Source organism: Trachinotus anak, unplaced genomic scaffold (genome assembly GCF_046630095.1).
Source record: "Trachinotus anak isolate AG129_WGS33_773 ecotype Australia unplaced genomic scaffold, CSIRO_AGI_Tana_v1 ptg000014l, whole genome shotgun sequence".
NCBI classification, from domain to species: Eukaryota; Metazoa; Chordata; class Actinopteri; order Carangiformes; family Carangidae; genus Trachinotus; species Trachinotus anak.
Window position 1 is genome coordinate 814045 of NW_027273865.1, and position 27292 is coordinate 841336.

Below are 27292 nucleotides of genomic sequence, written 5' to 3' on the forward strand. Positions count from 1 at the left end.
AATGCAAAGGCTAACAGCTAACTGGATTAGCATGGCAGTAATCACCTTAGCGTTGATGGTAGCACGCTAGCATCTGATCTGTATAACTAGCACCAAGGCACAGGCTGTCGTCCGACTGCGGCTCTGAACATGTCGGTCAGTAGACACTGCTAATGATCGATCATGTCACTCAAAGATAATTGGGTCACCTTGAAACAATTGTGAAGGTACATTTTAACAATTTGTTGCATTAGTCAGGCACTCACTAATCAAGGCTGGCAGGTTTGGCTGTACTGGTGAAACCTTATGCTGCTATCAGCTGTTTGGCTTTTTGCTTTATAATTTACAGGAAACATATTTCATGACCTTTAGTAGAGAAACAAAGTAGATGAACAAATGATATTTTCAGTTGCATGACATATAGTTTGTTCCTGCAAGTGGCCATGGTTTGAGTGGGATCATCCTCTCAGTGATGAACATTTGACTCAGATGGACAAACCAGTCGGTAGGTTCTATAGTCCACGTCCACAAAAACAGGAATTTCCATCTACATCTTTCAGGCCTGTGTAAATGGCATTTTGAAAAGGCCTCCTGTGGAGTTTTCTAGTGATGTAAACATTCAGAGGTTCTCACCAAAATGAATAAAACCGGGAGCTGCTCAGCAAGACATTACTTCATGGCCTTACTTCAGGTAAAAAGCTCCACAGGGCGTGTTTGTATAAATGTGTTTAGAAGTGGCCACTGCAGTGATAACAAAACTTGGAGAACAGCAAAAAATACATTTAATTACTATCATTTCTTACTATTCAGTGCAGTTGATATCATTAGTACCTGATGGTGACGTCAGTCTCCAGTCCTTCTCCTCCAGCTTCCACTGCCTTCTCAAACGACATCACAGTATTCTCTGGAGCAAGCTACAAACACATACAATGAGAAAACATTCCCAGACTGACAATGCACATACACACACAGCCACAAACATACACACTGTCCATATCTCCAGATCTCATCAGTGAAGCTGATGACTAATATATTATCACAACCATCACATTAGATGGTTGACATTAGTAGTAAAACACAGACTGTCACGGTTTAGTTCAGTCTTACCATTGGAGCTCCTCTGTGTCCGATGAGTCTTGGGGCCGGACCCAGTGTTCCTGCTTCTTTAATGCAGGGCGAGTACATTCCCAGAGGGACCAGGTAGAGAGAGAACAGCATGGACAGGTAGAGACCCAAGGCAGCCACCTGACGCACTGAAGAACACACAACACAAAGATGGTGGTTTTACAGTGCACTGACCTAAAAATTACTCAATGACACATAAGGGGGAGGTTGCAGTTCTGTCTTCTGGTATCATAACAATACTTAGAGGAGAGTCAGCAGTAATGTCCTCTCTCACATGTACTCAGTGAGTGGCAGAGAGGTAGAGCAGCAGAGGCTGTAGCTGTGTGAGAGACAACTAACTTTCTCTCTGAGTGATCGTCTTACAAGTTCAAACTTGTTCCGTTGTTTATGTGAGCACGGACAGGATGAGAGAAGCAAAAAGATAAAGGGCAGTCAACTGTTTTTTATAGCAGTTCCACAACATTTTTTAACTGCATCCTCAATTTTGTACATTCACCATGGGCGGTCCAGTCATATACTAGGAGTCCAAAATCTGTGCATCACACCATGGTTGATAAAAACTGTGCACACACACACAAACAAATCCAAAAACCAACAGTTACACCTTCAAGTCTGTAAATATGACCCGATGAAGGGTTACAGGAGTTTGCTTGTGTAGAAATCGGGACTTAATCAGGGTAATAAAGACTAAATCTTTCCTGATAGGATTAACATGGTGGTACCAGCCATAAGCGAACCAGGCAGAATGACAGCCGTCTGGTTAGAGAGCAAATCCGCCTGGGAAGACAGACTAAACTAGGACTTACATTGTAGTACCTACTTAAAGCTTGTTTTATAATAAAACTTAATTGCAAATATCTTGCGTGTTTTGGTCATAAAGAGAAGAAGTAGTATTTGAATTTGGATTTTTGACTGAAATTATACAGCTCACATGATTATCTGCTAAAACGGCTCATGCAGCAGTTACTGGAATAAAACAAATCAGTGCCAGTGTGAAAACTGCTAAAGCTCTTTAATCAACATATTGTGATACCTTCTCTGCCTTACTGCTCGTCACCGGAAAGAAAGAGAGAGAAGTCCTGCTTGGTTCGAAATGTCAACAGGTGCTCTTTGTCAAGCTCCATACTGTTAGCTCTCAGTGAGAGAGATCCCAGCATGCCTCAGCACGGACACAGGTACAGCTGGCATGTTGGCACCTGATTAGTTAGCAAAACTACCCAAAACCACAGAACACCTGTTACAAAGCTGAAGAGAGAGAGAAAGAAAGAAAGAAAGAAAGAAAGAAAGAAAGCAAGAAGCCCCCCTTTTCTCTTTCACATCCACACTTGGACTAGAATTCATCTCAGTACCGTAGAAAAAGGGAGAGGAGCTATATTTCATCCTGTTCTTTGGCAAATCTCTCTAAGATATCTCCTGTCAATACAGACCCCCCCAACATGACTCTGCATCACTCTACTCTGAATCACCATGGCAACCAGGGACAGTACCCATGGAGACCGAAGAGAGATGCAGAGGTCAAAGTCATTCAGTGAAGAGAGACAAACAGTCAGACACAATGCAAGACAGAAAGAGTGACCAGGACAAACAGGACAGAGCCGACCAGAAAAGAGAACAAAAAGAACAGAGTGACTGAAAGAAGACAGAAGGCAAGAAACACAAAGAGAAGAGAAGACTGCAGATCTGAGTAGGACATTGATTTTTTGTTAAGAGGAAGTGTACAGGGAGAGAGAGGGGAGGCAGGGAGGTTTATGAGTGTATAATCCATTCCAGACAAGTGCGTCACACTGCTGAGGGGTGTTTCACTTCAGCTGTATTCCTGGAGGGCGGAGCAGCTGAGTACTAGTACAACTGAAGCTTTCAGAGCGGAAGCCCTTCACTGTCTGCCTGACACCAGCAATATGCCATTTCAATAAGGTCCTTCAGCCCTTTCTTACATCCAGTTACTGCTGTACATGAAGGAGAGCCCTCTCTCTTTCAGCTGTTTTGCTGTACACGATGGCCTGAGGGGACTGGCTAAACTGCACAGTGTCTGAACAGACAAGATCTTAATCCTTGTCTATCTTATAATAATTAAACACAGAAGATAGGATTTTTTCTTTTTTTTCTTTTATCCTGAAACAGCTGACTAAGATCCTTTTTTTCTTTTACATTTTTTCTGTTTTGTTTCCGTAATGATCTACATACTTACACTACCTGTCCACTTACCTACCTGTTTGAGGAAGGTTTCTCATGCCCCCCCCCCCCCCCCAGTTTTTCTTTGAACAGTATGTGCCAATACAGGTGGGCAGATTAAATGTTTGATAAGATACATCTGGAACTGCAACTGGACTTTCTAACAAAGATCCACCTCATTTCCAACGTTAACTTCAACACTGACAAACCAGCGCTCATCAGCTTGCTTACCTTTCTTGTTCATGCGGAAGAAGTGTAACGCTATGGGCCAGGAGAGAACCGCCATTAGTGAGACTGCAGCCACATGGAGGAAAGGTGCTGTCACCTGAAGATAAAAGAGGACGAGGATGACAGGGAAACAGGTGACTGGCCAAAGTGTCGGCACAGTCTCAAATATTTCATTCTAAAGATTATAGTTTGTATAAGTACAGTATAAGCAGACATTGCCTTAACTGTCAATGATACAATGTTGTGCTAATTATAAAAAAAAAAGTCTCTCCTGTGATTGGCTGGTGTGTGAGGGTGGCTAACCTGCAGGGAGAGCAGAAGTGTCTTCCATTCTTTGCTCCAGAGGTCAGACAGGATGGCGGTGGCTGTGACGGAGAACGCCAATGTCACCACAATGCCAGTCTGACACAAGTAGAGGACGAGAAAACACAACTTATAACAACTTCTGACAAATGGCAACACAAAAATACAAAGACCTGTCAGTCAGTGTTTGTCTTTATTGATTCTGTGTGTGTGTGTGTGTGTGTGTGTGTGTGTGTGTGTGTGTGTGTGTGTGTACCTTGTGGCTCCAGTGAAGGTAAAGCCTCTGACCCTCAGAAAGCAGACACACTGCCAGCACCTGGACAATGTTTAGATATTCATTACAAACTGGTGCATATAGCTGCTTCAGTAACACTCTCCCACGTGGCATTGCCTCTTTTGAAACTTTATTAACTAATAATAATAAGTAACCAGTTTGACCTTTATCTTTGAACAAAATGCCTCAGCAGATGTAAGAAAGCTTGTGGATATCTTGTCACTGCTGTCAGTATTGTCAAAGCTGTATATGTCTCTCTGAGTAGAAAATAAATTATATTGATGCAGATTTCTCCATGACCATTTTTCTGTGTTATATAATAAGTCATATATATCAAATTGAATCTGTTACCATGCAAACAAACTCCTAAATGTCCCACAAAGTGTTCGGAGGACCAAGAGGCCAAACTGCACTTGAACCTAATGAAACACATAGTTTCAGGACCTCTGCTTTAGTGAGAAAAATAAAGTGACAGTCCAACCAAACCACCAAGTTGTGCCCTAACAACACTACAATAACCTACACGTGTTTTTCATCCACACACAAAAATGTTCTCAGCACATCCAGGGATTTGAACCGGCGACCTTTGATCTGAAAATGGCACTACCTTCCACTGTAACAAAGCTGCAAAGAGTGTAGAATCAGATCTCTGAGTATACTACAGATCTGTTTTCAGTGCGCCTACCAGTAGGAGGGCGATGTATGTGAAGAGAGCAGCAGCAACAACCAGCAGGACCAGAGACCAGGGAAACCAGAAACCAAGAGTCCCAAAGTTAAACCTGAAGATGAACATGAAGAGATGTCAGCAGTCATCATCATGCAGTACATACAGTTGTAATGATGGTTGCTCCCATTTGTTCACTGTTAAGATGATCAGTTCACTCGTTCTTTTATTTTATTTCTTCATACAGGACAGCTGCCCCAACTCCATCATAATGACAACAAATGCCCTACAAATACCAATAAAAGACAGACTTCAACTAACATGAGGAAGAGTATTCACTGTGTGTGCAACCCACCAGTCAAAGTCGTTGTAGTCGTTCTGAGCTTCACTCCAGAAATAGAGGAATAGAAAACTCAGGAAGAAGGTGAGGATCAGGAGGCCAAAACTCCCACACTCCACCTGTAACACACACACACACACACACACACACAGTTATGCTTTGTCTTGTGTCATCAGGTTTTGCACAAAGTAGTAGTAGTAATGAAGACATTAGTATTACATTAAAAACAAATGCAAAATAGAAGTATCTTGACAAATGGTCTCATACCTTTGGACTCCACTCTATGTATTTCTTTTATTATCATTAAGCTTAATTATTCTGTTAATTATCTGTAGTCATGATGTCTAGATTTTAAAAAGCTTTGGGGGCAAAGGGTTGAATCTATAGTGAAAATAATGAAAATTTTCCCATGTTTCTATTCATAATTAAAGGCAAAACAGCAACTAGCTGATGCTACACAATCTGGCAGATCTGGCAGTCATATTACACAGTGCATATGGACGCAGTATATTTTGATACCGGCTGACAGAGTGTATGTGCTGATATATACAGAGAAAAGCAATAACTGACCGTCAGAGTCAGCAGCCTGGACGAAGGAAATCTGGCTGGGGAATCGATACTGTCTGCACGATCAGCAAACTAACCCAACTCCACAAACTGCTTGTAGATAGGGGTGTGTGCGTGTGTGTGTGTGAAAAGAGACAGTGTGTAAGAGACACGTGTACATGCTCCTGTGATTATTTACTAGTCCCACATATGTGTATGCATGTGCGTCTGTGTGTGTATGGGGTGTGATAGCTGACAACACTTTGCTAAATAAGCAGCCAATCGTGTTGATCGTTGCTCACCTTGTCATCACGACCCTCATCAGAGAATGAAGCAGCGTGTCATCTGCAGTAACTTTTAATGGCAGTTATCACCAAATCACCAGCAATGTCACAGCTACATGGCAGCTCTGGTCCGAGCAGCCAGCCTCCATGTCAACATCGTCTTCTGAGACTAATAGAAATCAGTCACATCTCTATGGCTTGCCATCAGTGAGTCTGGCTTAGTTTAAACAGTAGAGAGTGAAGATGAAGGTATACTGGTAGCAGGTTCATTTCAACCACTTGAAGAAAACAGGAACAAACCAAATTAAAAACCCCAAAAACCTAATTTAACAGTATGTTTCTTTGAGAGGGTAAGATATGACCGACACGACTGGCTGCCTAGTTAGCCAAGTAAGTGCTGTCAGCTATCACACACCTGTACACGTGCACACACACATGCAGCTGAGTTGTACTAATCACAGATACACATATATTCACACATGAGATTTTAGTAAATAACCACACAAGCAAATGTACACAAGTGTTGACTTGTCCTCTGTTTCCCCTCATAGTGTGTGTGTGTGTGTGTGTGTGTGTGTGTGTATGTGTGTGTGTATACACCTTGCTGCAGCAGCACTCTCCTGGTTGTGCCCTGGCTCTTTGGTATCGTCTCCATTGGCAACCATAGAGACCGGCCAGACAGGAGACGAATGGCTGGTGTTCATATCTGGTACAGTCAATTAGAAATCAATCAGTTAATTAAACATCAGTTACCTGAGCAGAGCATTCAGACATTAATTTGATTAAATTATAATAATATAATATAATAAAATATCATTATTGAAAACACTAAAAGTAAAGACACTGAGCAATATATTACCTGACCGATAACTTCAATTTTTAAAAAAATGTACATCTTACAGAATTTAGGGACAAGTGTTGAGGACTTATTCTGGTGGAGCTTTTTTTATCAGAGCTGGTGTAAAGCTCTGTTCTGACTGCAGGTTCCCTTCTGGAACTGGTTCACTGCTGATGAAATACCAAAATTCACTGAGCTCTGAGGTTAATGACTCTCTTAACAAACCTCATTACACTTTTTAATTTGCAATGGGAAAAACATTCAGGTAGCAGCTCCTATGTTTCAGCAGGTGCCGACTGTCAGGCATCACTGATGCTGTGGCTGGGTGTGATCTGAAATGTACTGTGTCATTTGAAGAGGCCAGACCCCTCGAATGAACCGACTCAGCTGCCTCATGTCAGTTTATCTTTTCTGTCTTCAGCCTCATGGTTCTGAACCAGGGCCTCCAGTACTGAAGCAAGTACTTTATGAAAAACAAGGTGGACAAAATTAAGGAGGCTGCAGTAGGATGGTGTCAAGAGACTTGATCAGAATTTCTTAGCTGCAGTTGCTCATTTCATTTTCAGTCAACAAAATGTACAGATCATAATTATATCACTGAGTTTTAGTTATTCTGGATGAACAATTCAGATTTAATCATATATGGTATCATATTTAATCATATCATAACAAACCCCAACTCGACCATTATGTTTCATAAAAATAAGGTTGTCAGCCCAATTTGCCACAAAAATTTGATAATTTCCCCCTTTAGATGATGCTGTCTCTGCACAGCAAGAAGCACCGTGACTCATCCTTCAGCCCAGACACAGAGTGGGCTGTTGTACTTCAGAACAAACAGTTCACAGCAAAGTTTGTAGATCAACCTGAGTAACCAAGGACATTCTTTGGAAAGAGACACTCCTGCTGATTTACTTTTTTTTTTTGCAATGTAATTTGAATTGTGATTGTATTAGAGTGGTAGCAAAAGAATCTCAAAACTCAAACTAACTCAAATCCACTCAAAGGAAGTGGGGAGTACAACAGATGGTCACTCACACTCACTACTACTAATCACAGTCCATTTCAAGTCACAGTCACTGACAAGAGTGCTGTCTTCAAAGCAACGTGAACCTATACACAAACTGATCACTGCATCCCAACTCCATAGTTAGTGCAACAGTTTCCACAGCAACCAATAACACAAGCAGAGCGATGTGCTAAGATAGTTTACAGAATGACTTTAAAAAGAGAAATCAGGCTGTATGTCATAAATTAACCTTTCTTTACACTGCGGTCTACTGCATGTGTCATCACTGACCAGTGGTGATGTGTGTTGCTCTGTACCTTTGCAGCAGCTGCCGCCGCACCACCTTTAGCTTCCCCAGCTTCAGTCTGGTTACGGGCATACACTCACCCACAGCTCGGCATCACAGACACAGAGCGAGTGAGAGAGGTGGGGGGTCGAGAGAAAGTGAGAGAAGTGGGATAAAGGAGGGACAAGACAGAGAGGATGGTGGGAAAAAAAGGCAGGAGCCTTGGCTTCACTACCTTCACCTAGAGGGAGAGAAGAAAGTTTGAATCAATTTAAAATGTATTTATAGGAAAACTAGACTCAGCAGGATTCTCTCTGTGTGTGTGTGTGTGTGTGTGTGTGTGTGTGTGTGTGTGTGCGTGTGTGTGTGTGTCAGTGGAGTCCTAGTTTTATTCCTGCGGCCTGTTTAAACTAACCCAGAAGTTAAAGATACTCTCACGAAAACACCTATAGTATATCTGATATAACTGTGTAAACACAAGGTGAGTTATTATTCATGTGTCTGTTCAGATGATTTATGACTGTTGTATACACACACACACACACACACACACACACACACACACACACAGCTGCATGCCCTATATTGTCTTTTTCAAGCCGATCTATCTCTCTATATCCTGACCTCTGACTGACTTCAGTAATACTATGAAAAACCAGCCCGTAAAGCAACTTAACAAACCCCAAAGTAAGTCATCCAGCAAACCAGCCAACCTAACAATGTCCTCCACACTTGAACTGAAACAAGTAAAACTGCCAAATTGTGTTTGTTCTTCATACCAAGTGCTGAGTTCTGACCTCTTCATGCCATTTCCTTCCTCAACCCTCCGTGGGCTTTGGATGTAGGTGAAGCCAAAAATGACAAAATAACAAAATCTCAGATTCAGACCTGAGACATCATATTTGTAGTGATTTCTGTTACACAGAAGGACATTTATGTAAGTATTTGACATTTAAATATAATATTTATATATATATATTATATAGTTGTTCTTTTCAAGCTGTCCATTTGATGCCTCATCAACAGCAGCAGCACTGTGGTTTAATAATAATAGTTATGTTACAGCTTTCCATCTAGTGCTCCGCTGAACCAAATACTACAGCCACACAACAATCACATGGTAAATTAGCCAACTGGTGAAACAGGCCAGTCACTCAGCCAATAAGTCAGACCTGTAAGAAGACCACCCCACCTTGGTTTACACGTCATACCAAGAACCAACAGTAAGTGTGTAATGTGTGTTACAAATATATCCCATAACAAACTTAAATGTCAAACTAAACCATTCTAATGTTCCACTTTCTCAGACCCTGTCAACCACTGAGCTTCTGTTTCTGTGGAGTTACTACTGGTGACCCCGACATGTTACAGACCCAGATCAGTGGCCTAAATCTACTTAATGTAGGTCCAACAACAGCTTTTAACAGTGTGCCTGAGTTAAGAGCAAAGAGGTCAGCTTAACAGTTTAAAACACACACTCCACCTGTTGGCTGGTGTGAACTGGTTTAGTCATAAGCTACAGGGTGTATGATTTCCGGACAGAGAAGCAGATTAGCAGTGGTGCTGAAGTGTTTTGCAACATTAATGTTACTTAAATCACCATTAGTACTGTACGTGTGCATTGTGTGTGTCTGTGTAACAGGATATAATTGTATGGGTGAACCTGGTGTTTGAGGCTGACAGATGGTAAGTACACTGTCGTGTTGATCCCACACACACTGACTGTTACTCCAACTGAATAATAGATGGTGGAGTGAGTAGCTGCTTGTTGGTTGTCTCTTCATCTTGTGTACTTACATCATCCCAAATGATTGCAGCAATTATCAAACTTATATTCCAAATGCATATTCCCCTTGCGTATGGGTCAGTGTTGTGGTTTCAGATTGAACATTAGTCACATTGTTATGATACACTTGTTAGATCTTGGTCATTTTAACTACATATTTAAACCAGATAAGGATATTTGTGACCAGAAAACCTCCTGAACAAATGACACTGAAGGAATCCTAAGTGGGAGAAGCTGATGGCAATGGTGGTGAAGATGCCACCACAACTCCCATCATCCCATGCTACTTCACAACGTCACCAAATGGCGTCTTCTGTTATTGTTTTCATTGAAAGACGCTTACTGTGCATTTAAATTTAAAACTGAGATTTCTTTAATAGATAATAAAAAATTGAATTAAGTTTCAACAGTTATGAAATCTGCACCACTATCACAGCTGGAAGTGTCACCACAGCTACACATATATTCTTCTATAGAAGCACGCAACCTTAACATAAACTATTCTGCTTTATTCTATATATCAGTTTGCATAGTCTACAGTTTGATCCAAATCCATGTACCTGGATTCTGCTCTGATCAGTTTCATTCTGTTCTATTCTGGTTTATAATAATCCATTTATTTGTTAAAATCAACTGTATTCTATTGTATCACAATATATCCTGAATGATTAAAAAAAATAACATTTTTATGGTTCTGTTTTGTGTCTGTCTCTGCTACAAGACGACCAGGCCGATTCAACCTGCCAAGTCGTCACACGGCTGCCATGGCAACTGTGACATCAGATCTGTTATTAAGACTGCTGTGAAAAGGATGAAGGGAGGTGGGGTAAAAAAGAAAGAACCAGATAGAGTAATACAATGGGGAGACTGAAGAAACGAATGACAATGTAAGAGAAATCATCATCGTCTAAGCTGTTCTGCACTTAATACTAAACCACACATATTCTGTGGGGTGACAGTACTCTCTTCACACACATACTCAGTGAATAATGCAGTTTAGAACATACAGCAGCATAAAGTAATGAGAGAGACATAAAACACAAAGAGAGAAATACACAAAACCAGAAGATGATACAGAGTGGGTGTGATCAGCACCCACACACTGGCATTCAACTAAAAGGTGAGATAGTTGAAGTCTCTTGTGGCAACAGTTTCTTGTGAATAACAATGTCACTCTGCAGACAGGCCTAATCTATGACTATGAAAGGGAAAAGGAAGGAAAACAAAGCAAGTGAGAGATCAAATGTTGATTAAAGACACGTGAAAGAGTTGTAGAAGGGTTATATGACACAGGGAGGACCTCAGGTGCAGTAAGAGATAATAGAAACATTAAAGACACTAATAGAAGGTAGCAAAGACAGAGTATACCATTGCATTATTCAGTCAAACAAGTGATGTGACCAGACAGGAAGTAACTGGCTGGGATCAACCATTAAGAAGACACCAAAGTCTGATTATCAAACCTAATATCTCTGCCTTTATTTTCATTCATTAGGTCAAGATGCCTGGAATCACACTGAATTCAACATGCAGTCCTCCAAGTGCTCCAACAGTCCGACACCTTAAGGGATTCAATTTACAGAATGAATGAAAAAGACAACCATGAACACCTGACATTTAAGAAGCTGGAACCTGTCTTTGCTAAAAAAAAATTATAATAAATAAATACTCTTAACTGTTTGTTTGTAAAATACATTGAGGTGGATAAATCATTTTCAGAATGACAGTCTTCATTTTATTTTCTTGTACATTAAAACTTGCTTTGTCTATATACACTATATATACATTATATACACACATTGTCTACCTGCCCCTTTTGACTATTCAATAAGTAGAGCGCATAACGATATGACATTAAAGTGACCTCAGAGAAGGTCGGTCTCCTGAGTCAAATGTTGACAGCTGTGTTATGTCACTGAGCAGGTGCAGGTGTCATAAAGTGAATATATTAGTGCAAAAGGTTCTTTCAAATAGGAACATCATCTGACATCAGCTCAGGCTGTTACTCAAATCACAGCAGACGCACTTATTACTGTTTTCCAGAGTATTTTAATCCTCACTGATGCTTAAGTTCACAATAGTTCTGATACTGACCAGAGAAAAAAAATCTGGGCTGTGATCGCTTAAGATGTTTAAAAGGTTTTGAATTTTTAATGTTATATAATGCCAGCTAATTGCTGGACAACTAGACAAAATGGGCTTTTGAATTAGGGATTTATGTATTCCTGCTCTGAAAGTGATGAGAGCCACTTCTTTGTCTTGTTTGTGTTTGGTGATAATGGTGATAGCTATTGTAAATGTCTCCTTTCACCCTGCTTTTTCGAGGGTTTATTAGTGGAGATCCAACAGGCCTATGTTTTTTAGCACTACAGCTGAAACAATTTGTCGATCACCGGAAAATCAATCACCAATTTTTGATTATCAATCGTTTTAGTCATTTTTTCACACATTTTTTTACTAGTCCCAGCTCCTGATACTGTGCTTTTCTTTGTTGTCTATCACTGTAAACTAAATATCTTTGGGCTGTAGACTGTTGTTCGGCTAAAACAAGACATATAAAGATTACCTCAGATGTTTTATTAAGTTATTACAAAAAGCCCAATCAGTTCACTAAGATAATAATAATAAGTTGCTGCCCTATTTACCACCAGACTCAAGTGTCTCTTGCGTCTCCTGCCAGACCTGAGAGCACTTCTCTTTACCTGTCAATATGACTTTCACTCCATTACAAACTATGGGTCTGCACCCAAAGTGGGTCAGATGTGTGACAGCTGGTGGAAAAGAGCACTGACACACTTTGAGCCCCTGGAGGTAAAAGGACAGCACATTTCCTACTTTTAGGCTGAGAACGTTTCAAACCCCTGCGGTCCATGGAGTAGGGACACAAAGATAGCACAAAGAGGAAGGGGAAGGCAGGGAACAAGAAATAGAGAAGACAGGTCCTGTATCTTTATCTTTTTCCCCTCAGCCTTTGCATCTAACCCTTCAGTGCCCATCTGTCTATTTCTGTACTTCACTATTTCACTTTACCTCTCTCAACTGATTGTCTTAGCTTCAGTTTTTCTTCCATCCTCTCTCCCCCTTACCCAGTCCATCTGTCAGTGTTCCTCTTTCTCTCTGAACAGCCTTTGGACACTGGCCAGTACCTTAACAGCTTGACATCAGCCTACATGACTGGACAACACTTGATTCAGCCAGCTCTTTACAGAGAGCCAAAGTCAGCTGAGGTCAGCTGTCCTCAAACTTTTCTGTTCATATGTGTGTATTTATAGGGGACACAACAATACAACGATAATACAAGAATGTTCACCAACAAGTTCCATTGTCAGCTAAAACAATTTATACCAGATGTTGAGCCAGTCAACTACAAAGCTCCTACTAATTTCATGACCTATTTAGGGATAAAGTTACAGGTATCAAATGTTTTAAACACATGATTTAAACCTGATTTCAGTTGTTATGTACTGACCCACTGAATGTGCTTAAACTCTTGCAGAAATGAAAGCTCCTCATTTGATCCTAGTTCAGAGTCTATGCTGAAATGCTGTATTTCATTTTTGCTGGGTGGCTTTTCTGAATGTTGACAAAAAATGACAAAGATCAATTCAGACAGGATGTACAGTAGTCTTCATTGGGATATATAAACAAAACATATTTTTTTAACAGGTTTGGATATATGATTTCTATACTATAATGAAATGAATGAAAACGAATGGCTTTGAGAAAGTAGTAAAAAAAGAAAGAGAGAACAAGACTAGGTCAAAACATAGTACATGTCTGGACAGCCTATAGTCAAATCTTGATTTTATAACCACGTTGTCTGATAAAATCACCAAACACAAAGACTGAGCTGTGATTTCAGCTGTATTTACTGTAAAATGATCACTCAGAGAGAAACTGAGAAGAGACTGAATATCTTCCTTTTTTTCCTCACACAGATCACAGCCTCTGTTTTGGGATCCACAAAAGTTTAGCCTTTATTTACCTTAACTCCAGAATGCAACAGACTTTTATTAGAGACAGGTCTTTATTTCTAACTCCCTCTGTTTGATATGTAGAATTGATCATAGTGGTACAGTATTTTAGTAAGAAGCCTTGTTTTCAGTCGTTCCCATTTGCTATGTTATAAATTACTGCATTATGTGTCAATACAAACTAAAAGCCCTCTGGTGTTTTAGTGGACATAAACCCTTTATTTCTTAACAGGGCTTTAATTACTGTGCTGCAGTAAGCATAGTGTCTCATTTCCAGTTGCTGGCATTTGTGTTGTTTACATACTATTCAGATCTGATAGTTTCTTTACCAGTTACCGATGACTTCTCTCTCTCCCTCCCTCTTTCCTCCTCTCTCTTGTTCTGTGCGTCTTACATTTAGTTATTTAGCTATATATAATAATACAATCATGCAATCCCAAAAATCACCTAGGAATAAATCAACTGTAATGTCAGAGTTTAATACAATTGACCAAAAAACCGTCGAAGAAACAGTTCAGCATCTTAAAACATCGACATGTTGTCTGGACACAACGCCTTCTGACTTTTTTAAAACTATTGTAAGCTCTGTCCAAACAGATCTGCAGCAAATAATAAACTGCTCACTTCAATCAGGCACATTTCCTAAAGCCCTAAAAGTAGCTGCCATCAAGCCACTCTTAAAAAAGAGAACATTGGATAATACCATTTTAACCAACTACAGACCCATCTCAAATCTTCCCTTTATAGCCAAGATCGTTGAGAAAGTGGTTTTTAATCGACTCAGCAACTTCTTGAACTCCAGTGGACTCTTTGACAAATTTCAATCAGGCTTCCGACCTCACCACAGTACAGAAACAGCTCTTATTAGTGTGTCAAATGACATAAGGTTGAACACTGACTCAGGCAAGGTGTCAGTTCTGGTCCTGTTGGATCTCAGTGCTGCGTTTGACACTGTGGATCACAGTATACTGTTGGACAGGTTGGAAACCTGGGCAGGACTCAGCGGGACAGTCCTAAAATGGTTCAGGTCCTACTTGGAGGAGTGGAGTTATTTTGTGACCATCGGTAGTTATCAATCTAATCGAGTGGCTATGACATGTGGAGTTCCTCAGGGGTCAGTCCTTGGACCCCTTCTGTTCAACCTGTATATGCTGCCTTTGGGTCAAATTCTGCAAAATTCTAATGTCAACTACCATAGTTATGCAGATGACACACAAATATATCTCGCACTGTCTCCAGATGACTGCAGTCCAATAGAGTCATTGTGTTACTGTTTAGAGCAAGTCAAAAATTGGATGAACCAAAATTCCCTTCAGTTAAATCAAGAAAAAACTGAGGTCATTGTTTTTGGCAACAAAGAGAAGAGGGTTGCTGTCAGTAAACACCTTGAGTCACTGTCTATAGAAACTAAAGACCAAGTCCGAAACCTTGGCGTGCTGATAGACTCAGATCTGACCTTCAACAGCCATATCAAATCAGTCACCAAATCAGCCTTTTATCAACTTAAGAACATATCCAGAATTAAGGGTTTCATGTCCCAAACTGATCAGGAGAAGCTGATTCATGCTTTTATCTCCAGTAGACTGGATTACTGTAACGGTCTTCTGATTGGACTCCCCCAAAAAAGTATCAAACAGCTGCAGCTCATTCAGAACACTGCAGCTCGAGTTTTAACCAGAACAAAGAGATCAGATCATATCACCCCAGTTCTTAAGACCTTACATTGGCTCCCAGTCAATGTGGAGCACAGAGTTCAGACCAGACATGGTGTAGCAGCATTTAGTTGTTATGCTGCACACAACTGGAACAAACTACCAGCAGAACTGAGATCAGCCCCAACTGTAAGCCCTTTTAAATCCAGGTTAAAAACATTTCTCTTTTCATGTGCTTATAGCTGAGCTCTTTTTAAGAACTTAAAACTCTATTTTCTTCTATTTTACTTTTTTGCCCCTGCTTTTAACTCTGTGTTTTCTTTTGTTTTTATGCTGTTTTATGCTGTTCTTTTTTGTCTTTATGTAAAGTACATTGAGTTGCCTTGGTATGAAATGCGCTATATAAATAAAGATGCCTTGCCTTGCCTTGCCTATAGTGTATTGAAGCGCTTCTGCTCTTCCCTGCAGTTCCCGAGCAGCCGGGGAAGCAGAGGTGCTGGTTAGACCGCATGTAACAGGAGGTGTAGCCCTAAGCCCCTGGTTGGCATCCATACATGGTCATATACCAGGTTTATACCCAGTCCTGTTTGAAAAAATGTCTCTAAATCTAGCAACAATCTGCTAAGTTGGCGACACTGCAGGCTGTAAACACCTCCTAACAGAACCTGTTTTGCCAGAAGCTCCAACTCAGTGACGAGGCACTCTGCTGAGCGATGGTAGAAATATGATCAGTCAGTCAGGTACATTTCAGATTATAGGGCTGGCCCTGCTGTAGCGGTCCAGCTAAAAAGCACTGGCGTAGTACCTGCACTCGTACCCAAATTCTGGTCCTCAGTTCCAGCCTGCTGATGAAGCTGCCCGTGATCTCAGCTCCTGCACTGCTGCACTGTGACATCTGACCTCCAAGGACAGGGTCACAATTAACAAAGCACCATTCATTGTAACCAGCTTTATCAGGCTACATGTCTTTATATGTCATCATCAGTGCATGATTTCCTTCTATGCGGCCACACATCGGTCATGTCTGCAGTCGAACAGTGTTTCATGGTATAATAAAGCAGCAGTGAAGCATTCGTGATCTGGAGTAAAAACACAATTCACCAAACTGGTGTAGAAATCATTAACATTTCATAACCTCAGAGCTTAAGAGTCCTCGGCAGAGTTTGATTTTCTCACAGGAGCAGAGTACAAACGATCTTCAGAGAGGAGAGAAAACCCAATAAAACACACACAACACAAGACGTGGAAGGTAGAGCAGCAGGTCAATGAAGCTGTGAGCCAACAGCTGTAACCACTGAACCACTGCAGCAGCCCGGGAGCAACATGATGCAGGTGAGAGTCAGTGATTAACACCAGTGTGGGATGTCCCGGGGTCACACACCCACAGAAAAACAGACAGAAGGAGGGGTGGGAACCCAGCCATACCTCCCTCTTCCTGATGGACTGTGTGCATGACGTCATCAAGAGTACATAGAGTACATCCAAGTCCATACACGTAATAACCAAAGAGGCATACATGCACAGATATGCACAAATAACACAGAGCCATGGCTGTTGTCATCATGGTGGTAAGGCTGGCATCATGACTCCCTTTCTCATGCCTGCCAGGCTTGATTTCATTGGATGAGAGTTGGTGTTCAGGCTATTACCTCCTGTACTGTGCACCCTGCTCCTACGGGCACAGTAAGGTGTTTTGTGAAATCCTCAAACAATCCAACCAATATTTGACACAACAAACAGTTTAAGCTTTACTATTTGTCTTTGTCATACATCATCACCCAGCCACACCAAAGTCAATTTTAACAATAAGCATCAAATCCACACACCTTTTTTTTTTTTTACAGTTTGAACATTTTAGAGTTAATATCAGTGGACAGAAAATCAATCTGCAACAGTTTCAATAACACATTGAAATCTTTAACTGATCAATGGCCACATACATGATTGGACAGACACAAGTAATTTGAGGAAATTATATTCTGACGTGTTAGAGAATTAACCATTTAAGAACATAATTATTTTAGCAGTTATAAAAAACACACACTTTGAGAATTAACTGAATTAATCTTAAACCAAACTAACCCGTGACTTCGGTAACTCAGTTCATTATCAACATAATTTTAGTTTTCTGGTTTTAATTTGAATGAGGTTTTTTAGGTCTGGTTTTTGGAGCTTCATTTCAAGCAAATACAATCAGAGATCACTGTAGAAACTATCCCCACTCATGTTAATATCCCTAAGTATCACAATCATGAACAGAATGCAAAATAATCACTGGTTGATAATATTTTGCAACAAAGGTCTAAACCCTCTGCTACTGACCCAGGAAAACAAGAAAGGGGGATTTTTCAACGCTGTTCCACTTTTCAAAAGCCTTGTTCTACTTTTCCAAAGGACGGATTGTTGAGGAAGTGTTTGGTGAACAAAGTCTGCCTTTCTCCTCTGCTGAGACCAGGCACTTGACAATATTTAGGTCAAACACAAAAGACAAATTCATCATTTGCCATTCATCATGTGGTGCCCTCAATGATTAAGGGCTCCTACACTCGGGACATTTATCTGTCATGTTAGGTTATAGGTTCTGTAAACAAGATTTTGTAATGGCATCCTAATCAGAGAACAAAGTCCCACTCTCTCTGTATGTGTTGTAATTTGAGTTTCTCTGTTCTTTCCTTTGCTTTGCTTTACTTTGCGTGCACGTTAGGCATGATGTACGTGTGTATGCTGGTCTGAAAAATGGCACCGTGCAGTACACAGCTTTCAGGGTAAAGCGACTTTTCAGAACTTCCTCCATTGAAGAAACCACATGTTTCTCTAATTAGGCCTCTAGCAAAAGAAGGAGTTAAGACCAGATTTTAACAGAGACTTCATTAAAAAAAAAAAAAAGATTGATAATCATTTGGTGATTGTAATATTTCAGAGCAGATAGAGCTGGTAAAGGAGGTGGTGTGGTTACATACAGTGTATTCAGAAAATCTTCAGACCCCTTCAATTATTTTACATTTTGTTATGTTGCAGACATTTTGCTGTGACACTCAAAATGTAGCTCAGGTGCGTCCCATTTCTTCTGATCATCTTTGAGATGTTTCTACACCTCAACTGGACCCCACCTATGGTAAATTCAATCAATTGGACATGATCTGGAAAAGCACACACCTGTGTATATAAGGTCTCACAGCTGATATCAGAGCAAAAAGCAAGCCATGAGGAGGAAGGAGCTGCCTGCAGGGCTCAGAGACTGGATTGTGTAGAGGCACAGGGGATCTGGGGCTACAAAAAAAATATTCCTGCTGCATTAAAAGCTCTTAAGAGCACAGTGGTCTATGGAACAACCAGGACTCCTCCTGGAGCTGGCTGCCAGGCCCAACTGTGGGAGAAGAACTTAAGTACGAGAGGTGACAAAGGACCTGATGGCCACAGGAGAAACTTTCAAAGCCAGAACCTTAGGCGTCATTCCTACAGTTGGAACATGTCCTGCTGCCATGTTCTTCCTCTCCATAAAGGTCTCAGCACCGTGCTGCTCTTGTTGTTGATTTAATGAAAGCCTTTGGCACAGTCGACCATTATCGTCTTTTGCAACAAATTTCTTCCTTGGTTGTTGACAATGCTGTGGTTTCAGAATTATCTTTTGGTCACAGTATGTCAAGATAATATTGTCAATAGAAGGTAATATTTATATTCATTATGCAAAGGGAGTTCCCCAAAGTTCTGTCCTTGGACCAACCTTATTTAATATCTATATAAACATTAAAATCTCTTCCTTGCACCACTGTAACTTCCATCTATATGCAGATGACACACTCCTCACTTCGGTGCAGCTTCTATCCATGGTGCCTCTTGAACAACTATCATTTAACATCCTTCAAAAACACTTCCACAGCTTGAAACTAGTCCTAAACCGCGCAAAGACAAAATGGGTGTTGTTTTCAAATGCAAGAAATTTTGACTATGGTAGTTTTAAAATGTGTTCCGTTAATAACACCATAATACAAAGTGCAATTTTATAAATTCTTTTCTGTAATAAAGCTTGTTTTCCTTTATGAGAAAAAAATGTTCAAGCAGTTGTCCTCTGAGCACTGGACAGCAGGGATGTTGTTTTTGGGAGTGCCACCAGTTCTACCCAAAAACGTTCAGATGCAGAATATCACTCTGCATTAAGATTCATCACTGGAGATAAGTATGGGACACACATACCAGCAAACTGGTCTGCCTGCTCTGTCAGTGAGGAGGGATCAGCCTTTATATTCATATTTATTGCCTCTGCCAAGGAGGTTATGTATTCACCTGTGTTTGTTTGCTTGTCTGTCAACAGGATTGCACAGAAAATGATTCGCACCAAATGTTGCATTATAGGGCATTCTTAGAAACTTTCATACTTTCAATATTTGGAGCTTGATGTGAAAAAAAAGATCTATGACTGTTGCAGACCCAGATAATAATGTGAATCTGACAGGTGTGTAGGACTGTTTGTTTAGTATGAATTTGAATTTTTTTTTTCTTAAGTGTGGATGTTGTTTGACAGAGGGCTTCACTCTGACACAGCCTTTCATGCTGCGTCTGCATCATTCATTCTACATCTTTACCTCAGCATCATTAAAAATTAGGGTTTTCTCTCAATGTGTCTTCCAAGGTTTTTAAATAAATAAATGCAACAAAAACACACACACACACACACACACACACACACACACACACACACAGGCTTAACAAACTACAAACTGTTTGACAGCAGCATTTAAGGAATATCCATCATGAAATAAGTGGTCATAAAGATCCTGGAAAGGATTCTAGTAATCAAGTAGTTTGCAACAAATTGTCTTTTCTTTGAAATATTAAAAGTTGATCCTAAGTGCCAGCAAATATTTCAACATTACAAGCTGCTTTTTGGATTCAGACAGCCCACTCAGCAATTCAAAAACTGCAGTGCACCAAGAGCACAGTGGATTAACCATGTAAATGATCTCAATAACACAATAAATGGGTTTTTTGATATTTTAACTTAAATTTAAAACAAAATCAACCTGCCACCTGAGCTTCCTGGATCATAATTTATCATCTAAATGGTGTCTGAAGCGACACTGCAACACCAAAACAGCTCTGCTATTATGGGTCTGAACGCAGCTTTCACTGTCGAAATGTCACAAGAGCTGTAGCTGAGCTGTCTTACAGCTTCATCTCTGGATGATTCGGGGAAGTGAGGCAGCTGGGTAGAGACAAGGTTAGCATTCTGTCATGTTTCACTTGCCTGCTCAGCTCCATTACATCTGACAGGATCACAGACTGCCTTGTACCCCTGCCAAGAAGTGAATTATAACCCAACAGGACTGAGTACAACTGGAAATACGGCACTTATTCACATGGACCTTTCTCTTACAGAATCCACAGAGGCTAATGCAGAGCCAGACTAGCGTAACACTGACATGCTGTTCTTTTGAAACCAGTACCAGATATTCTATTGCTTGGATGTTTAGATGTTTTCACCAGTATTAAAGGTGATTAAGAGACTGCAGCTGTACATCCACGGTTACAGCACAAACAGTCAGAAGGTAATTTAACATTTTCACCAAATTCACCAACTCATATGTATGTAATACAAGCTCATAAAGTAAGAACACAATCTGCAGTAAAGACACCCTCACACATTTATGTGCACACAAATAACTTGAACAATACGAACTACCTGATTCTTGTGAGGTGCAACACTGGGAGAGAGCAAAGCTTCAGTTCAGTACAAACATGCTGGCTCTATTCCAGTCAACCAAGAGATGCAAAACAAACCAATCCACGTGTCTCAGTGTAAACTGCCACCATACAGACCGATATTGATTCTATAAAAAACATTATAGATTTCAGTTGTACTTCACGTTCAATCAGGTTATTACAGTGTTTTCAGAATGACATGAACAGACTCACAGACATTATGCTTGAGAGCAAGCCATGTGTTGAGGCTATAGTCCTCACTGCAGGCGGCCCCGGTTCGAATCCTGCTCCGAGTGGCCCTATCCTCCCCTTTCTGTAAGTCGCTTTGGATAAAAGCGTCTGCTAAAAATGACTAAAATGACAAAAAAAAAATGAGAGCAGAAAAGTGTGTGTGTGTGTGTGTGTGTGTGTGTGTGATGGAAATAGAGGTACCTCTATTTAATTTAATTGGCCCAGGTGGAATAAATTGACTCACAATGACAATGCATTAGGTGTGTTTACGTGCCTGCACTTAACCATTTATAATGTGTTTAGCTCACTGCAGTCATTTCAGGACGAGGAGGGAAAATAAGAAGAACGTGGAAACACCAACAGGTAAACAGAGTAAACAAGATTAACTTGGCAGCAGGCTGATGGAAAACGTCTGATGTCCGTCAAACAAGTGGCACTTTAACAGTCTCACGACTTCCGTTTAGTCTGCGCAACAAGGTTTCTTCCAACAATGACACCAGCGTTGTTGTAACTGCAGGGACACAAGTTTGAATCTCCAGCATTTTGTGCAGTGCCCTTTAATCCCTGCTGCTCCTGTGAAGCTGTGCGACTGTGGTTTCAGGATGTGAGTATGTACAAGATTAGTTTAATCTTTAATGACCCCCGTGGGGAAAAAGAGTAATAAATGTATGAATGTGAAGCAGGTTCAGTGCTGAGAAAGAAATATGTGAACGTAAAAAAAGCTTTCAAATATATTGTTTAGTGAATGATGAACAGAAGAATTCTGGCATCTGGGTGAGACTACAGTGGACAAATAAACACAAGCTCTTCAGCTGTGTTGCTTTGCATGTGAAATGACACAAGCTAGAAGTAAATAAGCCAGTGAATTACTGCAGTCCCAACATGCATCTTGTTCTGCCGGCCTTACCCAGCAGCGGATCATGGAGCTGAGTGAGACTGTCCCCGCCTGAGTAAAACTAGGGGAGGGCTGGTGGTGAGGAAAGATGCAGCAGAGCTGAATACACAGAGCTGAAGGATTGCCTTCTGTCAAAGTTTGTGCCACCTCAGGCTCTTGACAAACTCTGGTGATTGTCTTCATAGAACACACTATATCTTCTCATTTGTATCTGCAGTTGTAGCATCATGTGGATGCCTTGGTGCTATGTCATAATCACCACAGTGTCCCAGGAAAGAGAAACTGCCAAAGAGGAAAAAAAGAGCTGCAGTTTTGTCCAAAGTGTCTGTGTATCCCAAACAACAAGAGAATGTTGAGTGGCGGCGCGTTGATAATTCATGGCTGTTTGAACAAGTGAAAATTGTTTCTTGTGCATCCAAGTAAGTCGAGTTTGTGAGGATGAGAATCATGAAGGCAGGTGAAACACTGAAGACATCAGCTGATTATTACAGGCAGTTAAAAAAGCAATAATTCATGTTACTGCAGGAAATAAGTCAGGTGTGAAAGTAGAGCACAACCACAGGAAGAGGAAGGGACCAGTGATGGAGAGGATCAGAGTCAGGACAGGATGAGGAGTCCTGATGATGTGTACACACAAAAACCATGTGTACACTGCTTTCCACACATGAACTGGTATTTATGAAGACAGAATGTGCAGTGAGACTGTGCCGCACCGCACGCATTCTTCTGACCATGAGTACACGTTTTTTTTGTTTTTCTTAGAGCAAGCCAAGTTAGATACAGTGAAGTGAAAAATACAGAATTTAACATTAAATATAACAGCCAGCTTCACAGAGCTTTCATTCATTATTGTTTACACAGAAAAACAGTTTGACATTTCATAAGAGGAAATAATTGTTTGTGTGCTCAGTGTTTTCTTTAGCATTGTTTAATATTATATCGTCTTTATTTATCCTGAGTCATTCTGTGAACTGTTTCCATAGTATTTTAATATGATCTCAGCTCGATGTCTCTCTGAAGACGTCTGTATTAAGTTAAGATTAAGTTAAGAGTATAACAGGACTTTACAGTTGGAGTCATTATACTAAAGTAAACTGATGAGCTCCTGTTTATAATCTGACCAACAATCGGTGAAGTTGTGTTTCTTTTTTGTTGTTCTTTTTCTGTGCCATGCCTGAACTTGTTGCACTAGTGTTTTTGTTTGCAGACTGATGGATTTAGGGAGTGTCTTCATCCATTTATGGATAATTGTGGGAGTGTTGTGAGATTTATAAAACAGAATCATGCAAACACACACCTTTATAATTCTGACCAAATAATGTGTATGCACATTTCTGGTTTGGTGCATACACAGAGTTTTATTCATGAGTCTACACAGAGTTTTATGCCTCTGACCCCAGGTGAGGCTATTCAGCTGCTGTTTTAACGCAAAGCTGACATTTAGTCACTTTTTATTCATCTTCCCCAAAGACATTTAAAACTACAAATCCTCCTGAGACCTGGGATAATTAAAGTTTGTGTATGTCAGATATTATTAGATAAAGACAACAACAGCAGAAGCAACAACAAAAAGGAACACGTCACAGTTAAAAAAAACAAAAAAAAACCAATCAAATGCGGTGGACATTATGGCAGTGCCTGTCTTTCCTCACAGAAACTTTATCAAAAAGAAAAGATTGTTTTCATACTTGATTGATCTGTTGATTATTTCTTCAATTAATTATTTAATTTAATCTTAACAATGTCACAAAATTGGGGTGGTGTTTAGCTCGGTGGGTAGCGCACCCGCCCCATGTGTTGAGGTTATAGCCCTCGCTGCAGGCGACCCCGGTTCGAGTCCCGCGCCGGGCGTCCCTTTCCTGCATGTCATTCCCCCTCTCTCTGCCTCCCCGTTTCCTGTCTCTCTCGACTGCCCTATCAATAAAGGCATAAAGGCCAAAAAAATAATTAAAAACAAAAACAATGTCACAAAATTGTGAAAAATGCACAAGGTGACATCTTGTTATTGTTTATTGAAATTACTCCCTAGAATTAGCTGTGTGCACAGGATCAGGATGACACCACCTGCACCTCATTTGAGGAAAGAAAAATCCTGTAGAAAAAATGTTGCTACTAAGTGTGCAGACAATGTGGAGGCACGTCCCTGATACAGGTACCTGCACATCTTGCTCTTTTTCTACACACTCTTCTTGCTCACAAACTATCTGTGACAGTCTGTTCAGACATGATGGAAATGAGGATTTATCTGGTCAGACTAACAGGCACTGCTGCCTTCCAGTACAGACCGAATTAACCACTACACCACATCAACAATGATATATCACAGCCTCAGTTCCTCACTGAAAATAGCTTCAACAATAACCAACCCTAAATATGACTCTATTAGTCAAAAGGAAAGAAAAGGAGGTGCTGCTTCTCTTTGAAGTTGTGCAGCTATAATAGCAGAGCTGCCAGTGCTGCCAGGACCACAGTAACACTGAGCCCTTTGCAGTTACCTCCATTTATGTATAAGTTGCTCCTTAAATGTGGTCAGATCTTCATCCAAGTAGCAATTATGAACAAACTCAATCTATTTCAACTAATAAAAAACAAACCTTTTGGTTTTTTTCTGGTTCGTATTGATTCACAGTGTAAAAGTATGTGAAGCTCTCAGCTAATAATCATTAACATCAACAAATATCAACAGAAGTTATTTGGAGTCAGGAGCTATCAAACCTTGAGTCAGGTCAATAAAACAAGATTGAAGGTTTGGGTTCAAGCTACTTTGACTTATAGCAAGATTAGGTCAAAAGCTAGCGTATAGCTGGACAGAATAGTATTTGATTTCTGCCTAGTTTCAGCCCTGCATCTGTCTGCTTCTCTCCTACTCTCTTAAGAGACCACGGCTGTGCTGTGACTTCAGCTGATCACTCAGAAAGTTAGAGCTTATTCGTATTAACCTGCCATGCAGTCACCACACAAAGGTGTGTCTGCAGAGGGAAAGCCTGACCCCGTGGGCAACTCTAGTAGCTACTGCTTGTTCATGCTAAAAAAAAAATTGAAAAAATTGTGTAACCTATAGTGTTACCCATCACTCAGCCACACAGCATTCATCTGACCAGTGGTGCACTTTGATCACTTAGTCAGTCAGCAACGTTTCGGTTTATAGGGTTGGCAATGTATCCTCACGGTTTGGCGGCTCATTGGCCCCATCCTGGCCTGTACGTAATGTATGAACCCTCACTGACCCTCCTACCCCAACAAATAGCATCCAATTCTGTGGATGGGATGGAAGACCGTCAGTGATAATAACTAGTGATAATAATTAATGTGTTTGATTTCATATCGCACGCCACACACACACACACCTGTAACTTTCACCAGCAAAAAAATAATTATGGTGATGATGGTAATGAGCTCAACTCCACAGTTGGCATCACATGCCCAAAGTATTGTGGCTATGCTGTTATCATCGTAGCCCCAGTGCAGAGCTGCTGTAGCCTCCCTGCCATGCTCATATCCCCATCACTGTCCCCAGAGCAGTGATGGGCTGATATTCTTTGATGTAAAGCTGTCTTTCCTTTGTGTGTGGGGAGGGGCTAAGACACACACACACACACACACACACATATACACACACACACACACAAAGTAAAACAAAGCAGAGGACAGTAGAGAGATGCCACTGTAAATGACAGCAAAACACAGTAGGGACTTTTCTTTGGCTTCCCACTCTGTGGCCACTCCCTCCCCCAAGCCATGGCTGGGGAAACACTGCTATGTGTAAATGCCACACACCAGTAAAAGAAAGATTCTGTAGATAGATAGATCAGATAGATAAACAGACAGACAGACAGACAGCGCACGGGGGGGGGGGAGTACACACATAACAATGCAGCCCTCTGTACCCAGACCAGTCAGCTCTCTGCTGTTCACTCACTGTCCAAACAAATCACAACAAAGCTAACAATACCACCAACAACTACCAGGCATGCACCGCTGCTTAACTTTCTAAGTACAGTCAGTCTTTGTCTACAAAATGATGCCTTAAATTGTAATATGTATCTTTCCCACATTAGAAAGTCTAAAAATGACTAGACCTATATTTTGTTAGGTTGTGTACATTATCCTAAATATTTCCAACAATTTTCCAACCTAGCAAGATCTGTGTGTCCAATCGAGGTCCCTCTGATGTGGTCATCTGTCACTGTTGTCATACCTCCTTGTGCATCCTTCAGTGTTATTAAAAAATTGACTTTTGATCATTATTATGTCACAAATATTAGGTGACGTTGGTGAAACTCTGACTTTTAATGTTTTTACTGGTTCTCATCACCTGTTCTGTTTGTTTTGGAGACGAGGAGGCCTCTGTGGATAATTGGGCTCCCAGTAAAAACCGACTGAACAACACAGAGGGACTCATATCCAGGAGAAGCTGATGGCAGTGGGGGAGAGGACAACAACTCCCATGATCTCATGCTACTTCATGACATCACCAAGAGTGGCAAGTGTCACCACCAGGACACAAAGTAGATTAACCATCGAGAACCTAAACTCTTCTGGAAAACAGATTATTGTCATTGTATTCTGAGATTTATTTAGACTTCACCTCAAGCGTAGCAGCCATTACAGAAACCACAGGTGAAGTCACTTGCCCACAGACTTCACCACTTAATGGCTTCTATCTCAACATACACCCAAACACCATTAATGACAGTCTGCCACGTACCAATGACCTCCACCAAGGAGATCATGTTTTCCCCTGTGTCTGTTACATTACATTTTAAGGCAGATCTAGAATTTTTTTTTCTCTCAAGTCTGTTGTCTTGGCAGAGGTCTGTCTTCTCGGAGTGCCTTTCTACGTTTGATAGCTTACTGCACATTTGCCTTTCAAAGAAACATCCAACTCAAGAGAATATTTCTGGTCCATGGTCTAATCTCCGTTTGTCAGTGATGAACAGTTTGTTAACATCTGTTTGTCTGAACACAAACCAGGCAGCAGAGACCACACACATGTAAAGAACCAT

At 40.7% G+C, this 27292-nt stretch overlaps 1 protein-coding gene across 3 annotated transcripts in view; it reads right to left on the minus strand.

The window, feature by feature from the left end:
• gdpd4a (glycerophosphodiester phosphodiesterase domain containing 4a) overlaps positions 1–27292 on the minus strand; it is a 52752-nt gene that overhangs the window by 15463 nt on the left and 9997 nt on the right. For all 3 annotated transcript variants that reach the window (XR_011693449.1, XM_071496313.1, XM_071496314.1), the window contains exons 2-10: positions 8080–8289; positions 6516–6621; positions 5101–5204; positions 4767–4860; positions 4064–4123; positions 3808–3906; positions 3508–3601; positions 1087–1232; positions 811–893 (exon numbers count right to left, since the gene is read on the minus strand). Coding sequence is in view for 2 of the 3 variants with exons in the window: in XM_071496313.1 (XP_071352414.1) it covers positions 811–893; positions 1087–1232; positions 3508–3601; positions 3808–3906; positions 4064–4123; positions 4767–4860; positions 5101–5204; positions 6516–6621; positions 8080–8141 (848 nt within the window). In the remaining variant the exon portion in view is untranslated. The remainder of the gene's footprint in view (positions 1–810; positions 894–1086; positions 1233–3507; positions 3602–3807; positions 3907–4063; positions 4124–4766; positions 4861–5100; positions 5205–6515; positions 6622–8079; positions 8290–27292) is intronic.